General features: G+C 38.9%; 1 protein-coding gene across 7 annotated transcripts in view; it reads right to left on the bottom strand.

The window, feature by feature from the left end:
- prkd1 (protein kinase D1) overlaps positions 1–20,515 on the bottom strand; it is a 71,806-nt gene that overhangs the window by 7,177 nt on the left and 44,114 nt on the right. For 4 of the 7 annotated variants that reach the window (XM_088647670.1, XM_088647674.1, XM_088647676.1 and 1 more), the window contains 12 exons: positions 13,200–13,331; positions 11,786–11,946; positions 10,130–10,153; positions 8,181–8,391; positions 6,388–6,465; positions 5,640–5,844; positions 5,433–5,556; positions 3,294–3,371; positions 2,510–2,789; positions 1,725–1,777; positions 454–526; positions 124–230 (listed from right to left, as the gene is read on the bottom strand). In XM_088647670.1, coding sequence (XP_088503796.1) covers positions 124–230; positions 454–526; positions 1,725–1,777; positions 2,510–2,789; positions 3,294–3,371; positions 5,433–5,556; positions 5,640–5,844; positions 6,388–6,465; positions 8,181–8,391; positions 10,130–10,153; positions 11,786–11,946; positions 13,200–13,331 — 1,526 coding nt within the window. Of the gene's footprint in view, positions 1–123; positions 231–453; positions 527–1,724; positions 1,778–2,509; positions 2,790–3,293; positions 3,372–5,432; positions 5,557–5,639; positions 5,845–6,387; positions 6,466–8,180; positions 8,392–10,129; positions 10,154–11,785; positions 12,172–13,199; positions 13,332–20,515 lie in introns of those variants that run through there. The other 3 variants (XM_088647671.1, XM_088647677.1, XM_088647672.1) reach the window with 3 other exon arrangements.

The following is a 20,515-nucleotide window of genomic DNA, read 5'->3' as shown; positions in this document are numbered from 1 at the left end:
AAGTTTTTTTTTAAACTTAAAATTATTTTTAATTCACCCACTTAATCTGACATCATTAAAAATCTACTTAACATTGTCTGTTATTCTTTAAAGCCGAGGTTACACGAAGGAACAGCCCCTTACCTGTAAGATGGCGACTTCATTCCGCAGCTGGCTCTCCTGCTTCGTAGGAAACCTCAACTTGTCTATGATTTTAATGGCCACGTCCCTTCCCGTTTTCCTGTGTTTTCCTAACACAAGGATCAAGTGTCATCAAGACTTCAAGACGATTCATTTACATAAAAAGTCAATGTGGTGTACAGTAGGGAAAGAGTCTTAATGGCTTTAAGATGGGTGGCAAGCTATACTGCTGCATGTAGGTGGCCACATGTTTCCTATATTTTGCATTCTGGAAATACATTTTAATAATTGTTGCTCTATTTATTTTAAGGAATCATAATGAAAAATACAGACCTCCATATACTATTCCAAACTGCCCAGAGCCAAGAACTTCATCAGGGAATATTTGGTAAACCGAACTAATATCCTGTTGGGAAAAAAGAACAGCATTGGTGTTATCTATTTTTCACTTTCAAAATCATGCATATATTTTCATAGAAGCTGACACGAGTGCACATACTGTATGTTTAACAAAGTCCTGCTGTATAAAATTAGAAAATGAATCACAGCTATTTAAGTAGCCGATGAGTAAAAGCTTAATGAATAGTTTCTCCAGCTGAAACATTACCAAGCTGCTTGCCGGAGCTGTGCTGTTTAAACCTGGCAGGAGATTCAGTGGGTGCCCAGGCAAGGCACAGGATCAACATATCCCATATCTGTGAGTTTACTAGTTCTTATCTGGCCAGTGCACAGTGGCTTCATTCCTTTAATGCTCTCTCAGTAATCCAAAGTCCTTGGAAATGCACTGAGCATTCACATGCTGTTATCCACTTACTAAACATCTCTTTGTCATTCCCAAGCTAATGGAATGCTCTGGGTTATAGGACTAAAATGCCATTCTTGTTATAAGTGTTCATGATTACATACTACATACACACACACACGTATAAAACAGATCTATAAAATGGTCTTCCACAAGCTTGCAGATCTCATAAGGTCAGGTCATAAGGCTGCTGCCTTCTTAATAATTTTTTGTTTGCATTGCACGTGTACGTTAATTGGCATTGCAATGTACAGAACCAAGCCATATTAAAATTGGCCACAGCAGACTATATACTATATCTATCGCAAAACACCAAGCATAGGATTGTGCAGACACAATCAAGTACCTCTGGTAACTTGGTGTTCTGCAGCAGTATAGTCATGCAGGAGGCTGATAATTGCAATGCTGATGCAGGAGTGCTAAATCAGCTATACATTTTTGTTGTTTCTTAATAAGGGTACTTATTTTTATATAGCAAGAGTTCTATATTTTTCACTATTATTCTCTGAAAATCATGCTTATGGGTGGAAGACTTTTGCCTGACAGGCGTTTTCATCTGTGCTGCATGTGAAAAGTCAGCATCTCTGCTCCCTGAAGTCCCGTGTTTAAAAGCATGTTACTGACGCGTGAAGATACAGATACAGCTTAGAGTTTTCTAAGATTTAAGCCTACTGACATTCAAGAGATTAGCAGTAGCTCTGTGTTTCCACATGGACGGGGACTTATCATGAACTTAATGGGCTACAGGTGAAAAAGGGTTTACATTTCATTTTGAGCATTTGATTTATTTTCACGTACTTACCACATTTTCCTGAATTTGGCAGTTGGAAACAGAAATGCTAACCGAAACATCTTCTGTTGGTTAAAAACAACAACAAAAAGGATGTAATTTGCACACTTGTATCATGCAAAATGTCACATTGTAGCAACAAAAAAGGTATACAATATGGGGATGTGATATGATCAGTTAATAAAAAATACAGAAAAATTCCAAAGAAATTGATTTACTTTTTTTAAACCACAAATAGTGTGAATAGTAAATGTGTCAGATATAACAAACAAAATAACAAAACTTGTCTTCAAATGTTACATATTTTTCCATGTAGTATGTGTCCAGTAAGGTCAGACTAGAACTGTTTTTTGTATTTGACATATGACTGTAAGGATAGAGAATGACTGAAGCAATCTGGAGGTGTTCACACTTCAGGAATGACAAATATCAATGTGAATAACTAGCAGCATCAAAAAGAAAGGACCATTAAGTCATGGAGCCAATGACCGAGAACAAAACATGAAACAATTTTAGTAATTACCTTTAAATATTCTAAGTAAATAAGTAAATACAAATAAGTCTCACAGTCCATCAAAGAAAGTTCTGTACAAAGCTTAGGGAGTCTAGCTTTTCCCCACTATGTTGAAATTTCCGAATGTTTGAAAGAGCCAGTGTAATCAATGAACATGAAAGGAAGTCTCTTCTTCCCACCTCCCCTTCCAAAGAGGAAGTGAATTAGGTGAAAATGAGTCTGTCGGTTTATGCAGAGCAGTGCAGTCATTACAGGCACAAAGTGGAGCGAAATAAAGACTTACTATGGTAGCTCTGTTGATTCCCATGGGACACACCCTTTGGAATGACTGGCATCAGGGCATGCTGTATTGCCATTTCCCACATTCTGGCAACATCCTGGCCGATGCCACTTATGAGTACGTTGTTATTAGCGGGCATGTTCACTGTGTTTACCAGATTTTCCCCGACATAGTACATAACATTTGCTGTAGTGATCTCAAAGCAGTGGGGATTTGCTCCAGAAGGAAGTAAGTTGAAGTTCTTAGCTGGTTCCAAGGACAAAACTTCAGATAATGGAATTTCCTAAGAGATTTATTCAAAACATGAATAACGAAGTGACAATTCAAAGTGCGTATATTTTTAATTTCATTTAATTTAATTCAATTTTCCTCATCAGAATATCTAATGCACTGTCAGAGCCAGCCATCTATTGATGAATCAAAAGTAGCTATACAGCACTGTGCGATATAGATTCTTTAGCACACAGTATTCTTAGTGTGCAGTCTCATCTTCAGAACAATTAAAACAATGCATAAAGAGACTTAGGTTTTCGAATATCTGGTACCTTAGAAGAATCATTTCTATTGCACAGCAGCAGAGGAAGCAGAAGAAAACATATATTTTTAAAAAATGAGAATACAGAAAAAAGTTTACTTATATAGAAAAATTCCAAAGAAATTGATTTACTTTTTTTTTTTCAGAAAAAAGTTTACTTATACTTTTTTCTGGAACTATTGTTTAGGACCTTCTAGCTGTCCAAATACCACATTGCTGCAATCAAAAGATATCATAAAGCAAACATTTTACCTTATAATACTTGCTCCCCGTGTCATTCTGAAACAAAGTAATACATTTACTGTCCAGTCTCCAATAGTGTCTTTTCCGCTGTTTGAAAAACAAGAAGAAAGATAAAGCCTATTAGTTCCATTTAAGGACTATAGCCAGATTAAGGCCTGAACCAAGTGCTCCCAACCAATAAGACCCTTGTGGTCAGGCAGCCACCACCTGCTCTTCCTGGTGACTCCAGGAGTGTACAGCCATGTGCTCAGTGTCTGCTGTCCACAAATGAAGTGCAAGGGCTTGAGGAGATCTGACCTATCTGTTAATAATCTTGCATTTTTACAACTCAATAATTACTTTAGTTTAGGTTGCCTACAGGCATTGTTAGATGAAAGAATATCTGATAAGAATATCAGAGCCCTAACATATTAACATTGTGGAATTGTCTGATATTAATGCCATTCCTTGCATCAGTAGCCCCCTGAATGAATCTCTAAATCTGTATGCAGATGCCAAACCTACTAGATGTTCCATTTTGTGTTTGGTAGGTGTTATATTTACTGTATGCTGGCTTGTGGGACAGGCAGGACTTTGTTGTTTCATTTTTTAAATTCAAATTGTTTAATGCAGTTTAATGCTGTGCTTTGGTTTTAAACTTGCACGCCTTCTGCTTCTCTGCGCAGATAATTGCGAGTTTGTATATGCTGTTACGTGACAGTTTAGCTAGAAGCCAGGGTGTGTGAAAGGGCGTGAAACCGCATTTCTGAGCGTGTAAAATGTAACAGCTCACATGCAATTTCTGCTGATTTTAAAAGCAAAGAATACATTTTTTAACATGTTAAACTCTCCTGTCTCAGAAGCACCTCATTCTAGTTATTAAAAAACAGAAGGGGCTGACAACATTCATATAAATAATCCAGAAACCAAAAGAAATATAAAAACAACCTGCACCACTGACATCCAATAGCACGGTGAAATCTAAGGTGAAAATCTAACTGCTTTGTTCAGAGGTTAGTCATTTAAAAATCTGGGGAAATATCATTCAACAGCTTTAGGGCTGTGGGAGAATTGCTGGCATTGCCACAGTGAAACTGCCGAAACGTGGGCTTCCTCTTGTTCAGGTGCTGGGAGTCACTTCTGCACAGCCCTGTCACTGTGTGCATTATGGTCAGGCTGGATCCTGAGGCGCTGATGAGGCAGGAAATGGTGAGGGACAACTCTGGCCATGACACCTTCACACAATCAGAAGCTTAGTCTGAGAGAGCGCGAGGATCGCTGATCTTAGTCTGAGAGAGCGCGAGGATCGCTGATCTTAGTCTGAGAGAGCGCGAGGATCGCTGATCTGAGTCTGAGAGAGCGCGAGGATGCTTGCACTGTCTGATCTAGAGGAGGGCTGTTGCCTCGTGGCTCCTAACATGGAATACACTGACATTAAATGAACTGCACTCATGAGGTCCATATGGAACGCTATGAGATAATATGTAATGGTGCAAAATATGTTGATATTCAGTTCTGTTCCTGTTTTGGAGCAACCCGTCTGTTGTGCTATTCAAGCTCAATTTGGAAATCCATCAATTATTTAATTGGTTTTCTTGAGCCTAATTGCCATACTCTTTCATTCATCACTTTAAGTCTTCCTTCCATTCAGAAAGGTAACATTTTAAAGCTCATCTGCTTCATGATGCATCTCCATGGACACATTGGATTAAAGCACTTCTGTACGAGGTATATTTTTTTCCCCCAATTCCTTTAAGTTCATTAAGGCTTTCTTTATTGAACGATATTGAAACAATTAATCACCGAGCGGTGTCAAGCCCCAAGCACTAAAACCATTAGAATAAGTGATGAACATTTAAATCCACAAAGGAACATTGGTAACTTGATCTTGATCATTTTTTTTTTAGTTCCCTTTCAGTCTGTAGATGGAAATTCAAACTGCTACAGGGATAAACTCACTCCGCGGCCCCAAGTGTGAGGGGATTTGGAATGAAGCATAGAAGACGTTGAGCATCACTACTGGCTGCTTCTTCCCCTATAAAATGTCTCCATCTGTCACATGCATAGGCACTTACACGAAGAAGGAAATGGATCAGAACGGCCTCAAGATGTGCTGTGAAGTTGCAACGCTGAGAATCTTCACTGTACCAGATGACTTTGTTCTCTTACCAGTGTGTCTTTACTTGTAAAATGGACCATCCATCCTTCCTTCAACACGTTGCTGCTTTTCCTCTTGGTGTGCTTGACAGACTGCACCACTCTCATCAAAGGGATGTTGTTGCTAGTGGAAGGGCTGTAGAAACACCGGCAGTGCGTTAAAGTTCTTGGCGTCTCGGGGGGCGTGGCTGCAACTAGATGGGGGGGGGGTCTCCTGACCTTATCATCCTGCTGGAGTCGTCAGGGTCCGTGTCGTGGTCCTGCATCTCCCCGATGTGGCTGTGGCCGCCGCTCATGGAGATCACCGAGTCGTGGGCCAGGGACTCCTCCATGTCATCCGCCAGCCCGCCGTTCCTCTCGCTGTCGTTGTCGTCACTTCCTTCCTCCATGACAACATCCGACTCGGGCCCCGGACTGAGCAGGTCTGAGGGAATACAAATGTCGTCGGCCGTCAGAGAGTGTTGCGTGCTTCCTAGCTAGACAAGGAAACTGGGGAAAGCTATTCCAGTCACTACACAGTCGCTTCTTTTGCGCTAAATGATTTATTTTTAAAATAATCTCTTTTCTTCTTCTTTTTTTTTTTTTTACATTTTAACAAGCAGAGAAGGCCAACACTGGTCCTACAGGGCCACCGTCCAGCAGGACTTTAATCATTAACTTACTACGATCAATATCAAGAAAATGTCAAACTGTGGTCCTTGAGAACTATGGGGTGTTATTACTATCTTCTCAATCGCCACAATATACAGCATTTGTATTTCACTTTATCCCAGTATTAATTTTTGAATTAGAAATACATTGGCTCATGGCTCTGAAGTCTGTTTCAAAGTTGCAGGGTAGTATTTTTAAAACTGCAGCTGATCTGCCAAAAAGAAACTAGTACCAGTTTCGCGAAACATTCATCTTGAATAATCTTCCCTCTATACGTCATGGAGATACCAGGGAACACAAAAAGTTACAGACTTGCCTCCATTAATGGCTACTTCACCAAGGCAGTTATTTGGCACTTTGGGAGCACAGCGTTTATGGCAGTTGAACTTGCAATCTACAACAAATGGAAAAAACAACAGCCAGGATTTACTGTGGACATCATCACAGATACCTACAATGCCGACTACTTCCCTAGTTCACCCATGGCCTTGTCCAGATCAGACTCCGAGACTGAGAGGACAGAAAGGTCTTGGTGCGATGAAGGGAATTTTAAACAGGTTTCTGTCATTTCTTGTTTAGAGATATGGCGTGAAAGGCTACTAAAGAGCTCTACTGTTACACAACTGACCATCTAAACATCCACAGTTAATTTTCTGTTCATAGGACGTCCCTTCAGCTTATGCATCTTGTCTTGTTAAAGACTTTATAGAACGAAAGGCTGTCGGAATGCCAGAGTTTTCGTCCAATGAGTAATGTAAGTTGACAGTCTTTCTTTTTTGTGATTTTTCTGCAGGAATAGTTTTTATGCGTGACAGCGAGAGGGCACTCAGTAATCAAGGGCAGCATTCTCACATTGCTGCCATTCTGCATGTACTTTGCAATGAACCATTACGCTGAATACAACACAGAATGCATGTATTCCTGTGAGAGCATCCATTTAGAGGTTAATGTTAGGAGCAGCTTAGAGAGTCATGATTGTTCTGTGAAACTGCCAGTGAACTAATAAGGATTGATACTGCTGTTAGCCTCCTATAGCTTTTGTTTGAACTTTAAACAGAGATGGGTATGTGTACAGGGTATGTGGGTGAAAACGTCGCTTTAAGCTGTAGTGTGTGGCGTTTCTCAACTTAATACATGAACTGATTATGATTCTGGCAAAACTGCAGGGACAGTTAGAATGCATGTTATTTTCTCACAAAGACTAACACTAATGTTGGGACGTTCATACTCGCATCTGCACTGTGTATTTCACTGAACCACTTTGCAAAATGTGAAACTGGAGCAGGCAGGATTGAACTAACTTTGATATCACTGCAACACGATCTGTAAAGCTGTGAGGTGCTGTAGAGGCGTATGAACATGTTAAACCTACAAAATAGCCCTGGAAGAAGCAAAAGCACATCAAAGCTTATATTTTCACTCACAAACAGGAGCTACCAGCCTCAGGCCCATACTTTCCTATCCAGTCATTACAGGTTTCTATGTCTGCGCATCTAAATCGTGCCGTGTTTTAACTCCCTCAGGCATGTCACTTGTACCTGCTCCTAATATTTCGTCAACGCTTCAAGGAACAACAGCTTTTTATTAGACCCCTTTCTTACATTTGAAAAGCAATTTCCCCTACTGTTCACAATATTTCAGCTTCCCTTCTCTATTTGTTCTCTTGCTTGTATGGACTAAAGCAGTGAAATTGCTTTTAAAAGCTAGAAAGCATGCCCTTCTAACAGCAAAGATATTGGTACAATAATTTTATCTTAATGCGCGGCTGTCAGGGCTAGATCTTGATTCGCCTTTTTGTCAGGCAGAAACTATAAGCATGTGTAATTTAACCCACAAATTTTAACACTTAAAAATTATTTAAGGCAGGGCTCTGTGCATTACTTGGCAGAGTTTGCACAATTAGATTTGGCCACTATTTGCCCTGTGCCCAAGGTAAGTGCATCCCATATCAGTCTGGCCATTGTGTTTCCTTCACTAGCGTGAGTAGGCATCGCTGACAATAGCTTAACTTGAGGGGGTTGACTTTTCCCATGAACATTTTTAAGTCAAGATTCGGATTTCCCAGGTGAATATCGATCAGCACAAGAGGCGGAGCCTGAGAAAATGCACCTTTACATTGAAGGCCCTGCCGAAACAGCCCTTTCAGAAGCTTCTTGCAGTACTGGCAGACAGTGGGGCGCGTGTAAGAATGGACAACAAAGGTGTGAGGCACTTTCACTTTGGAGAGCAAAATCTTGTCCAGCTGGATTGGCCGTCCGATGTATGATTGGGAGTTCGATCTCTTCTCCCTTCCAATAAAGGACTCAGACTGCGTTTTCTGCTGTAAGTCGAGATTAAGAGAAGTGTCCTTTAGCACATTCATTCTTTTGGCATCATTCAAAAACTTTAAAAGCACATCTCAACAACAATTCTACCCCACTGTTTATTGTACTCACACATATGCAGAGTATACTGAAGTGTCTATGGCTACTGAGAACGAAAAATATGTTTTGTAGGAAACTAGATCAGTGAGCAAATTCCCTTCATTTAAATTAGGACAGTCCAAATGAATAAGAAAAAATGCAGCTCAGTTTTTAATTAAAATCAGAAGCTGACAGTTCATTTTATAAATGTGGAAAAGAAATTGTAAGTTCACAAATATAAACCGATATAGATCACACCTATAAATACAATTAAAAACACTAAAACCCTTGGATATTTTAATTGTTTTACACGTTAGGGTTATTTTTGAAAAAGTGTCTTGAAGACCTGCTCAGTGAGTGTGTTGGCTATATCATTTGTCAATTTCAGCTCCTCGTTTGTTTTTTTATACCTATGTATTTTCTTTGGCAAACACTTATGAAGCAATTTTTCACATAACAGGGGTATTATTTATCTTTGCATATTACTGTGGATTTGTGGATGAGCTGTAGATGGGTTTTCTATTCTGCCACAATAATTTTGTGTCTGTAGCTGTTATAGAGTCTGAACAAATTCAAACTACTGATGCAAAACAGCTTATATTAGAATTCATTATATAATCTCCAAGGTACCAAGTGGAAGTAGTGTGAGACTGGTCTCACCAACTGCTAAGATGCTTTTAACATCTGAAAAATCAGCAGCTAGACACACATTAATAAAACAGTATTCCCCTATGCATTAGTCATAGATAGCATTACTTATTAGTCTGTGAAGGTTTTAAATAATTAGTGATGCACCTAATTTCTTCACTAATAAAACTGGCAGCAGGACACTAGCTGATACACAGTCTAAATGTGTTTACCTGTCAGCACTTTAACACAGTCTGATGTTTTCTTGGAACACAGAAACTGATCTCTCCTCTCTCTGGGTTAGTGCTAAGGAGGAAGCTAGGGAGCAATATGTTGTTTTTTTTTCCAAAGGAAAACGTACTAATGTAGAAAGAAGATAAAGACTGAAAAATGTGACTTGATCACAATTACCTTTCATATAATATATTTGTAAAACGCTTAATTTTCAGCAGAATGTACACTTCCTGTCGAACAAAGAAATCCCTAGTAACAGCCAACAGTATTGAGCAACAAAACATGCAAGACCAGACCGATGTTCTGCACTGAATTATTAATATCCGAAATGGAATTGTAAGAATGGAAGGTGTTTTTTGGAATATCAGCGTTTTTGTCATGACATGACAGAACTGAGAATAACGTTACTTATTAAGTAAAAGTTATTTATTCAGAATGTGCTTTGCTAACGTCAGAGAAAATGTTAAATACAAATGGACTTTGTTTTTTTTCTTTCAGTTCAGATTAAATCAGTTGTTCTTGAGAAACATATAGAGCTGGGATAATGTTTTACTGTTCCAGTGAAAGTGTTAGAAGTTCTAATGTAATTGTGGCCTATCTACACCCTGTTACAGCTGCAGATTACCTTACTAAAAAAATAAAATCTTCATTTCAGATAGTAAAATACATAAAGGACAAACACCTAAAACCGAATCAGTGATCTATGTAAACTGTAAACTGAAAATGTAAACTGAAAGCAGTCACTTGAATCAGCAGGGAAAAAAAAAACATGAATCATGTTGAGACAGTACCTACCTCAACACTGGGGCTGACAGGAGACTGAGGCATGCAGAGCAGACAGGACACAAACAGGCAAAAAACATCGAAAGGGAACAGAAAGTAGTGATTATTCTGCTGTAAGTTAAAAAACAATGCTGCACCATGCAAAGAGCCCGTAGGCACAACAACTATTAAAGAATAGCAGGAAAGTACAGGGAACACTTTGAATCATTGCAGCATGTCCACTGTTAGTAACACTTTGCATGCTACCTGTTCTACAGTGCTATAAATTGGAAAATAACTATAACTAAATACTATTAATAGATCACTAAGTAAAATGAGAAACTGATTTTTTTCTACTGTGTATATTCCTGCCACTTACTTAACCATCTATATTTCATATAGTTTGATCAATATCTTCAAATACAGTATATAGCAATATCATCAAATTCCATTGCTAGTTTGTACCACAACACATCTTGCCTGTGGTACAATGTCCTTGTCTAAGGATAGCTATAGCACTGGCAGAATACACATTGCTTTACTTCTGCAGGAGGTGCAGTAGCATATGAAAACAAACAGCTGTGATGTAATTCAGAAATGATGTGCATAGGCTTTAAAAATAAACAGTAAATCTCACTTCAATCAAATTTAATCTGAAGGAAGCCCCTGTAATCCGAAACTATACAACTGACTTGCTGTAATGCAGTATACATTATTTTTATAACGGATCTTGAGAGGTATGATTATTAAAAAGTATTGATATAATTAATACAATTGATCTAGGTGGGAAATGCATTTTTACAATGAACCATGAAGAGCAAATTATCTTTAGTTATGAATGTTAAAAAAAGTAAAATATATATTAATAACATATTATTAAAAGCAATTCATTGGCTCAGGAAACCGACTCTTAGAGGCTTTTATTTTAAGATCAAAAGGGGCTGTGTAGAAATATGGAACTACAAAAACGCTTGCTTGTCCAGTCCAAGATAAACCTTACTTATGAACCTATAAATACTGATAAACTAAAATGCAACTTAGTATTTAGGGGAAACACCAGAGACAGGGAATCAAAATATGGAACTAATAATATTAACAGCTACAGTATGTATTTGAACAATATATCATTTACAGACTGGTTTCTGCAGAAGTATAATTACACAGTTAGACAAACTCACTGCAGATAAATATTGGGGAAGTATGCAATTCTGAATCACCAATTGCTTTTACTGAAGTTATTTGCTCGGTGAAGTGGATATCATAAGATGTAAGATTAAAAGTAATGAAAAAATACATTTTTTCTGCTGTAGGTGTCCATGCCAATACTACTGTACTGTGCAAACTTTGATATTTAGTGTAATGAGCCTAATATATTTTCGTTCAAAATGCTACCAGATTATGAGAAAGCTTTCTCAGTCAAGAAGAGAGTTAAATAAAGGACAAGTTAGTCTCCATTCTTTTTACTGACAAAAATGTACATTATAATAGAATCTGAAAATCTTCAACATTTTATTCTACTTTTTGGTATTGACTTGCCCCTGTGTACATGAGGTTTTTATACACTGACGCTGTTCACAGACTGACATGAAGACAAGGACAGACACATAAGACTGTGAAATTCTGCCCTAGGTCGTAGTGAGACACTTTTCTGAATTACTTGCAGGCAGTGTCCAGCGTTCGTGTTCTTACCAGTAGTGCTTCATCTGACGCGCAGGGCGAAGGCTCAGCAGAAACTGACCTTGAGGTAGTCAAGCCAGTTAAGGAGACATTAGACAACCTCCTCTTGCGTATTCCACTGCAGTTGTTTGGAATTTTAAATGCACAGCGCTTGTGGTAGTTCAAGCCACAGCCTTTTAGGGCAGACAGAGAGATAAGACAAAACATTGTCAGCTTATTTCTAAGGGTTATTTAGGTTAAAACATGCAGAGGGAGTACTGTAAGTCCTGCCAATCCCAAAGAGACCGGTCGTCTGCATACTGGTGGTGGATGCACACTGCTGGTACTGTTTTTCTCAGCACAGTTTCAGTCCATCTGTAATGACTTGTTCTCTTGCTGAACAAGTGCAAAGATGCCTTCTGTAGTGGGAAAGAGTTCAGAAATGCCCAGGAGTCAAAGAAAGACACAGGCCTCCACTGTTTCACCCCTCCTCAATCACTCAACAAAGTGACAGCACACTTCCTTCTCTACACACAAACTCAGATCAGATACTAAAGTCAGCATTATTTACTTGAATCGTCTGCAATTCATTTGCAGGGCATATTTTATGATCCCCTTGAATTCAGTGTGGTTTATTTTGGAGTGAAGTGTTAACTCTCAGTGCTTCTTCAGCCAGAATCATCTTCTTCACAATGAAGAAAGACTTTCACAGGTCAGACTCTCCTGCCAGGACTGCAATAGACGAGGTGTATTATAATACTTTCAAGAACAATTACTGATATCAGTCCTGCAAAACAAATCTGTTATGCAGAATTCATACAGTATGTAGGCCTTTTTATTATTATCTAACATTTTGTTAAAAGGTTTAAATATACACATTAGGATTTACTCCCACAACAAAGTCAAAGGGTAACTACACTGTTTACATGAGCTGGAATAAGAATTCAGGATAGTGTGTGGGTAGCCATCAGTCAGCATAGAGTGAGACAGGACACTGATTGGATATTTTCTTACTGCAGAGCACTTCAACATCTTAGAATTCAGATGGAAAGAATGACATTTTTTCTAATCCCCTCTGACAGAATCATTTTTCCAAGCACATTTTTTTTCCCACATACATTTTTCTCGTGACATTAAATATGTCCAAACTGACGGCGATATTCACAAAGCATTTTTTGGACCTTTTTCAAAAATTACAACATCTAACAGGAGTGTTTGAACAGCCCACAGGGAGTTTTTAAACAAGCTTTCTGAAAACCTTATGTAACTAATTTGCGTCTTTATTGTGGTGGTTCCCTACTTCAGTTTCAGATTTTGTTCTCAAGGTTTCAGGATGAACTAATGGATGTGAAATGTTTGTGTATCTAAGGGTTTCCTGGATAAGCATTTTACGATCTAGTTTTTAGTGTTTGCTTCAGCTGAACAGTTGCACAGGAGGGTCTCTTACCTTCACACTTGAGACCTTGTCTCACAAGACCCCAGAGCATTTCTCCACAGTGATCACAGAACGCCGGAGCTCTGTAGGAGTGGACGAACAGCGTGTGAGGACGGATCTGAAAGTCCTCAAATGTGGCAGAGGCTGTAAAACAATTACAAACCATTTATTTTACCCAGCAGTGCCCTGTAAGGAATCCCTCCTCTTTTCTTTTTCCCTCCACAGCTTAACGGTTTAAGAGAGAAAACACAGACCTGGTTGGCAGTCCTATTGTTTATATTCCCCAAAGGTAATTTGAACAGCAGAATCACAAGCTTCATCTTCTGTTGACAGCTACCTGTCAACCTCTAAGCCAAGCAGACAGGCTTAGATATAGCAGCTCCCAAGAAACACTTTGAGGTAAGGATAATAACTTGAAGCAAAATTATTTTTCCTCCCTTTCCAATTTGTGTACACACAGAAGGGCTTGAAGATCTCTGTTAGCTATTCATCTGCGGCACCACTCCTCGTAGTCCACAGTGGACTGGAGGCATCCTTGCAAACATTCAGAATTTCCCTTTGAATGCCTCTTTTGCTCAGAATGCTACAGTCCATCAGATGAACAGAGTATGTATTCTATGACATTTGTCATCAACAGAGCTGAGAAAACAGAGGTAACTCAGAAGGGAGAGAGTTAGGAATGGTAATTTAAAGAAATTAATCTAACTAGGAATGTCTGTTGATGACAGTCATAATCCTTCTGTGACAATAAGCCAGAATAGATGGCACAACTATGAAATTGATAGACTATATATACAGTATATATGTTTTCTACTGAACAAGGCATAGCATTTTAAGTGCCATTAGGTGGCTAAAAGCCCAAACCAAGATGGGCCATCAGCTCCATCATGAGCCAGATTGAGTAAATTAATCTGGACTTTAATTCCCCATGGAATATCAGTGACAAATTGCTTTTGGAAGGGAATTCCAAGGCTTAAGTGTGAACAAGAAAATGCCTTGACATTTCTGTGCCTTTGGATGAACAGATGGGATAGTAATAAAACTGGCATCGCTACATTTATTGTTTGGATGGTTTCCCTGTAACCTGGCCAAAGAAGAATCATGTACAATCAGTGTGCCAACCTTTATATGGTCATATACAGTAGGGCTGAAACTGGGTGCACAATATATACGTCTCACATGCAATTCAAGAAGCTAAAATACCTTTACATAGAAAATGTCAATAAGGAAATTTATGAATCATGAATATAAGCTGAAGAAAGAAAGGGATATGCTATTTTCGGTGCAAGAGAGCATTCATTATCAAGTGTATTGAGCATTTAAGTTGGGCTTTAAATATACTGTACAGTATATACAGTATACCACACTGAGTATTTATGGAGGGGTTTTTAAACATAAACTAATCTGTGATATATTTGGTGTATTTTTACAGTATATTTTAAACACAAAACCACAAAGATGAACAATCATCACAGAAAATTGCACAAAAGACCGTATAGGATGTAAGCAAAAAAGATGTTGTCGGGTGACAGAAATATGCTATGAATGCATATTTCACTGCTAGGTTTTGACATTAAAACAACAGAAGTATAACCTTATTTCCTGTAAAGTAACAGGCAAATATGTAAATTTTGTAATAAAAGGCAGCACTGGTCATATAATGCAGAGTAAGTGACCTATAAATACATGTTTCAATTTTAAAAATGCTCCAAATTATTGGCAGTTTTTTTTCTGTGCCTACTTTGAACATGCTGATAAGCAAGTAGGTTACTTAACAGCATTCTGCTGATTTGGGGTCACCTGCTGATTTGGATAAAGAAATGGTTGATGGACTCTGCTCTGGGCCCAGCATGTGTTCAAATCTGCCATCGGAGTTGCATGTTCATTCTTTTCTAAATTAGCATGTGCTTACCAAGGTACAGCCTATTGACTGAAATAGTCACTGCTCAATGAAGCATGTTTTTTTTTAAGTCAAGGAGCATTTTTAGCTTTTGATTAAGCTTTTTGTCAGCAAATAATTTAAATTTATTGAAATTATTATTTTTGTATTTTGTTTAGAGGCTTAGTTCTGCCTGGAAATTAAAATAAGCTGTCATTAAAGGCTTGACAAATGACGCGCACCAGAAAAAAGGAACCCGACACACAAAAGGCGCAAATCTTGTTTGGGGTTATTTTCAGCATGTCACCTTCTGGCATTTTACAACTGCCATTGGGGAATTTAAAGTATTGTGACAAGCACACACAAACAAAAACTGTACATTTCAGATATTGCACTTCAAAACCGTGGATCTGTTCTTTTTTTACAGCAAACTGCTCTAAAAATCAGCTAGTGATTGTATAAAAATTATGCAATGGCAGAAATGATATGTTGATGCAATTTAGGTAGAGCACTAAAATGCAGAATTATATAAATATTCACTCTCAATCATGACTTAAATTGATTCATGACTTAAACAGCAGCGTTTTTGTAAAAAAAAAACTGTTTCTGAACAGTTGGAAACAGCGTGCAATGCTTCACTGAGCTTCTCCAACACGTCTGTGAGGTCTCATAGCCTGCTATGGGAAAAAGGTACCACAGGCTCTCTCCTTGCAGGCCAGTAATGTGGGGCCGTGCTCATGGAGGAGCACCCTAAGGGAGAAGCCAGTCGACCGGACCAGCACGTCTTTGTGAAATCTTTATCCACGCAAAGGTGGAAAGAACATGCTGTCCCACATGTACTGGCCATTACTGAACCCAAGTATTCATGCTGGATAAAAGATCAAACAGAAGTATCTTTTGAAATTCGTTTTTTCCTGCTGATATCTTGACTTTGCTCCTTTGCTCTTTCCTTATTTCACAACGCCTTCTTACAACATGTCTCCTACGAGCAAACCTCCGGAGATGGCACGTGCTACAGGCAGGTTGCTATAGGCAGTATACTATAGTAGACTATAGGCCCTGCTATAATCAGGGTGCTATAGGCAGTATACTATAGTAGACTATAGGCCCTGCTATAATCAGGGTGCTATAGGCAGTATACTATAGTAGACTATAGGCCCTGCTATAATCAGGGTGCTATAGGCACCATACTACAGTACACAATAGGCCCTGCTATAATCAGGGTGCTATAGGCAGTATACTATAGTAGACTATAGGCCCTGCTATAATCAGGGTGCTATAGGCACCATACTACAGTAGACTATAGGCCCTGCTATAATCAGGGTGCTATAGGCAGCATACTATAGTACACTATAGGCCCTGCTGAAAAAGCAGGAAAACAACGCAGTGAATGTCAGGCAAACAAAAGCTGTCCTGGGTGCCTTCCTGCTAGGCTCTGCAAAGCAGTGATGGATTTTGAACAAGCAAAATGACGTGAGTGCATCATGTATTTGCAATGTGTGTCCTCTGTGGCAACGTGCAAACTAAACAGAATCAACATAGAGAAAACAAGGGCCGTTTGGGGATGCAGGCGAACAGCTGATACCAATAAAGAATTCTGTTCAGGGACCAAACAGAGAACACATGAAACCCTCCTAGGCCTGCAAGGGAAAGAATATCTGGACTAGGATTGCCACCCAGTACATGTGTCATCTTTAACATGTGCTTTTGCTGGAATCGGAAACTGCCATGGGCTTCTCTGTTTCCTTTTAGTCATTTCACCCAAAACAGTGCCTGTCATGCAAGGTACACCTTAACTCTGCATTCAAAAATCCTGAATGTCTGTGCCGTGTGTCTGTGTAGATAACTGCTCTTTTCTGGCAGTAAGTAAACAAAGGTTGCCTTTTCCTGAAACAGTTTTTCTGCGCTTTATAAATTTAATTAAACTTATAATAATAACAACAACAACAAACTTCCTGTGATACAGACTATAAGCAGCTTAAAATGGGCTTCAAAACAAGTCAATAATGAAAATAGCTGAATTAATCATTTAGAAGCATCTTGATTTTACCCCATTTTTTCCCCCCAGAAGTAGCTGGATGGGATCTTCGGATCAATTCAGCAATTAGCCTATATAGGCTGAATGTCCTCCTCTCTTTTGTAATCATTCTTATGTTATTCGTATGTTATCAGGCAGAGTAAGAAGCACCTCTGCAAGCTCTTATACTGTAAACTCAAGCCTTCCACCCATTCTAGTTGCACGGGGATGCTGTTCAGGTAAACCTCCCCTGTGGGCTGGTGCTTACAAGGCTTGATGCACATCACCGGGCGCCCGCTAGCCCTCCGCGGGTGCGAGGGTGTGACTGCGGCGACATTCATGCCCAGGAGAGGGACGCTCAAACAGAAGTGGCCCGGGCTGACGAGGAGGAGTGAGCGCAAGGGAAACGCAAAGTAACCCCCCGAGTGGCTAGGAGAAACAGGATACGGCACAGCAGCACAAAGGAGTCGTCACGGAGGTTTGGAGTCAGTGAGCACGAACAATGAGCACCAAGGAAATTTTCAGCTCCCCCTTTTCCCTCCATAATTTCATTATGAGGGCAAAGTGAAGACAGGCTGTCACTCTGTTGTAGCTCAAGGACACGAGCCTCAGTCTCCACGTTAACCCCGTACAGGTGTAACCCAGCCCGGGATAAAAATATATAAATGTGTAATTTAATAAATAATGTATTGATAGCATGAAGGAAAGTAATGTGAGAGAAAATGTATATAGTATATATTCCCATTCCTAACCAAATTGTGTACAGTACTTACTAAAAACGAGTCTAGTTTAAGGTTTTGTTACAAATCTATCATTAAGACTATTGGTAAAAAGAGATTAAAATGTTGTTTTTGTTCCTCATTCAGTGTCCAAAAGAGTCTTACACACAATCTGAGCCCTGTATTCATGTCATTTCAAGGATAGAGCATATCTATTTTACCTTGTATTTGTATAACCAGTGATATGGTACGTTCCAAATCTTTTTTTATCCATTAAATAACAGAGGCTGATAAAAAGTGCCCTTGACATACCATGTCTCATAAGGAGAAAGTGTTTTTTTTTTATTTAAAGACTTATTTTTTCCTCATCATCCTGCAGTTTTACCCATTTAGAAAAAAAATCTAACCTCTTCAAGGCAGTCTTACATTGGTCATCACTAAAATAGTTATTTTGAAAATTCTATGCAATCGGAGAGAGGTGAAAGGTAATTAAGCCTCAGTGAAAAAGTAGATTGGAAAACGACAAAAATAACGTAGTCATTTGAAGCCTGCATAAAAATGGGACAAAAATGTAAGCGGACCACCAGTGATGGGTAGGTGTCAGCCATCCAGGACCCGTTAGGCTGCTGGTAAAATGGAGACACCCATGACCTGCCTGACCTGCAGTGATATAAGTGACGGACATGTCTCTCCTCCAATCAGTGCAGACTCTCCTATAAGGCACAATGGAGCTTGAAGATCAAACGATGAGCAGGCGTGCAGGAGGGGCATGTGTGCAGGTCCTCATCACATAGCTTACTGGAAGTCACCGTTGCGATCCAGCTCACTTGCTAATAAAGTTCAATTCCAAACTGGGTAGGGCTATAACAGAAAATAATCGGTGCTTCCAAATTTATACCAAAAAAATCCTGCAAATTTTTGGAGCTGCTTTCCTTGCTGGATAGTACACTATACCACAACTCGTTGCTTGAAGTGGGGTTTAAATTTAAAAATATAATTAATTGCTTATGGTGTGAGAGAATTTTCTTTACAGTCACAACCGCTGCTGCCATGCTCCAGGTCTCTAATATTTTCCCTTTGTGAACAATCTATAGAGCACTCGTTAGCCATCAAAGATGCTAATGTGAGTTCTGAATTTTTACTTGAAGGCAAATAAAACACTACAGCAGCCAACACAGCCTATTGTGCCCTTAACTATAATTACACCTGACAACATCAAAGCCTTTTGTCTTTTTCAACAATACCATAAATAAAATGAGACATGGTAGAATGGTAGACTTAGGAAAAAAAACACTCCGGTCTTTTCATAAAAGGTTTCCCCTTGTAAACACAAGAAAAGAAGAAGAGTGGCTTTTTTCCCCAGTGATTTACATGATGTTTTGATTTTTTCATATATCCTATTTTAGATGTACACCAATTAAGGCTGAACCCCTTAACAGAACAGGTACTGTGCTGCCTACACCAAAATCTGCAATTGTCTAGGATCTAAGGGGCAGGCCAAGGCAAGAACAAAAGCTTACCTCCACCCAGTCTATGACTCAATCTCTGTCTTACTATGCAGGCTGTTGTTATTAGAATCATTACTATCCCATACTCCAGCTCAGATAAACCAATGTCCTGTGTACCTGATCAACTGAGATCCCACAGTACTGTTCATAAGAGTAGGGGCATTAATTCCAGTGTCCCACTTAAATTCTATTCTGGGATTGCACACGTCCTCCCTAATTTCTCCTTTAAATCAATTGGTGAAGCAGCTCTCCGCCTGTTTTACTGTGCAGTGGGGCTGCTGCACATCACCCAGCTGGGAGCTGTACTCCAGTGGTAGATGGCGTAGGTCCCTTCCTACTGTATATGCCAAGCATCACGTTAAGGCCTAGTAGAGGATGGGTGGTAGTTATGTTTCCCACATTTATATATATGGATTTTAAAAGTTTCACTTCGGAAAAGATGTTACTTATGTGCAAAATAAATTTAATTTGTTTTCTCCTAAATCTTCAAATTAAAACAATGAAACATTTGATCAGAGTATGTCAAAAATGTATGTCTACTCCAGGGTAAATTAATATGAAATAAGAAAGCTTACATGTTACTTGATGTATAATTATAAATTAATTAATTTATATGGTGTAGTGAAATACGACTTTGAATCTTGCAAGGGCAGAAGTAAGATGCTTATTACACTTCTGTGTTGTAGCCATACTTTAGAATATGATTATCAATGAATTGATGAGATATCTGCACATTGTCACACTTAAATATGAATGTCAAACCTAGGCCATAAAAGAGCCATTTTGTTGCAACAAGCAAACATCAGTCAGTCCAATTGAATAAATCTGTTACACACTTCGATCAAGGAAACAGAAACTGTTTAAGCATTTTTAAGTTTGTAAATAAGGAACTCTTCACAAAATGAAATGTGCTCAAAGACTCAATGTGCTAAATCTGTTCCTTTAGCAGACAAGTGCAAGAGGAGTTGGTACTGATAAAGGCAAACCAGGAGATTACCTCAGGCTTCCAAACTCAATACAGACAGTTGCAAATTAAAAGGGGAAACATTTTGAACAAGTTGTGGGGACTGGACAAGATTTTCGGACTAATTAGATGCTATCAACACCTGAGAAAGATGAGCTCCATGACTTACAATAAAAGCCTTCCTATGGTTTTATGTTTTTATAACATTAAGAGGTACAGTGAATTTTATAATTTCTCTTAA

This window comes from Lepisosteus platostomus, chromosome 10, assembly GCF_059453375.1.
Source record: "Lepisosteus platostomus isolate fLepPlt1 chromosome 10, fLepPlt1.hap1, whole genome shotgun sequence".
NCBI lineage: Eukaryota > Metazoa > Chordata > Actinopteri > Semionotiformes > Lepisosteidae > Lepisosteus > Lepisosteus platostomus.
This window is presented reverse-complemented; position numbering and strand designations above follow the sequence as displayed.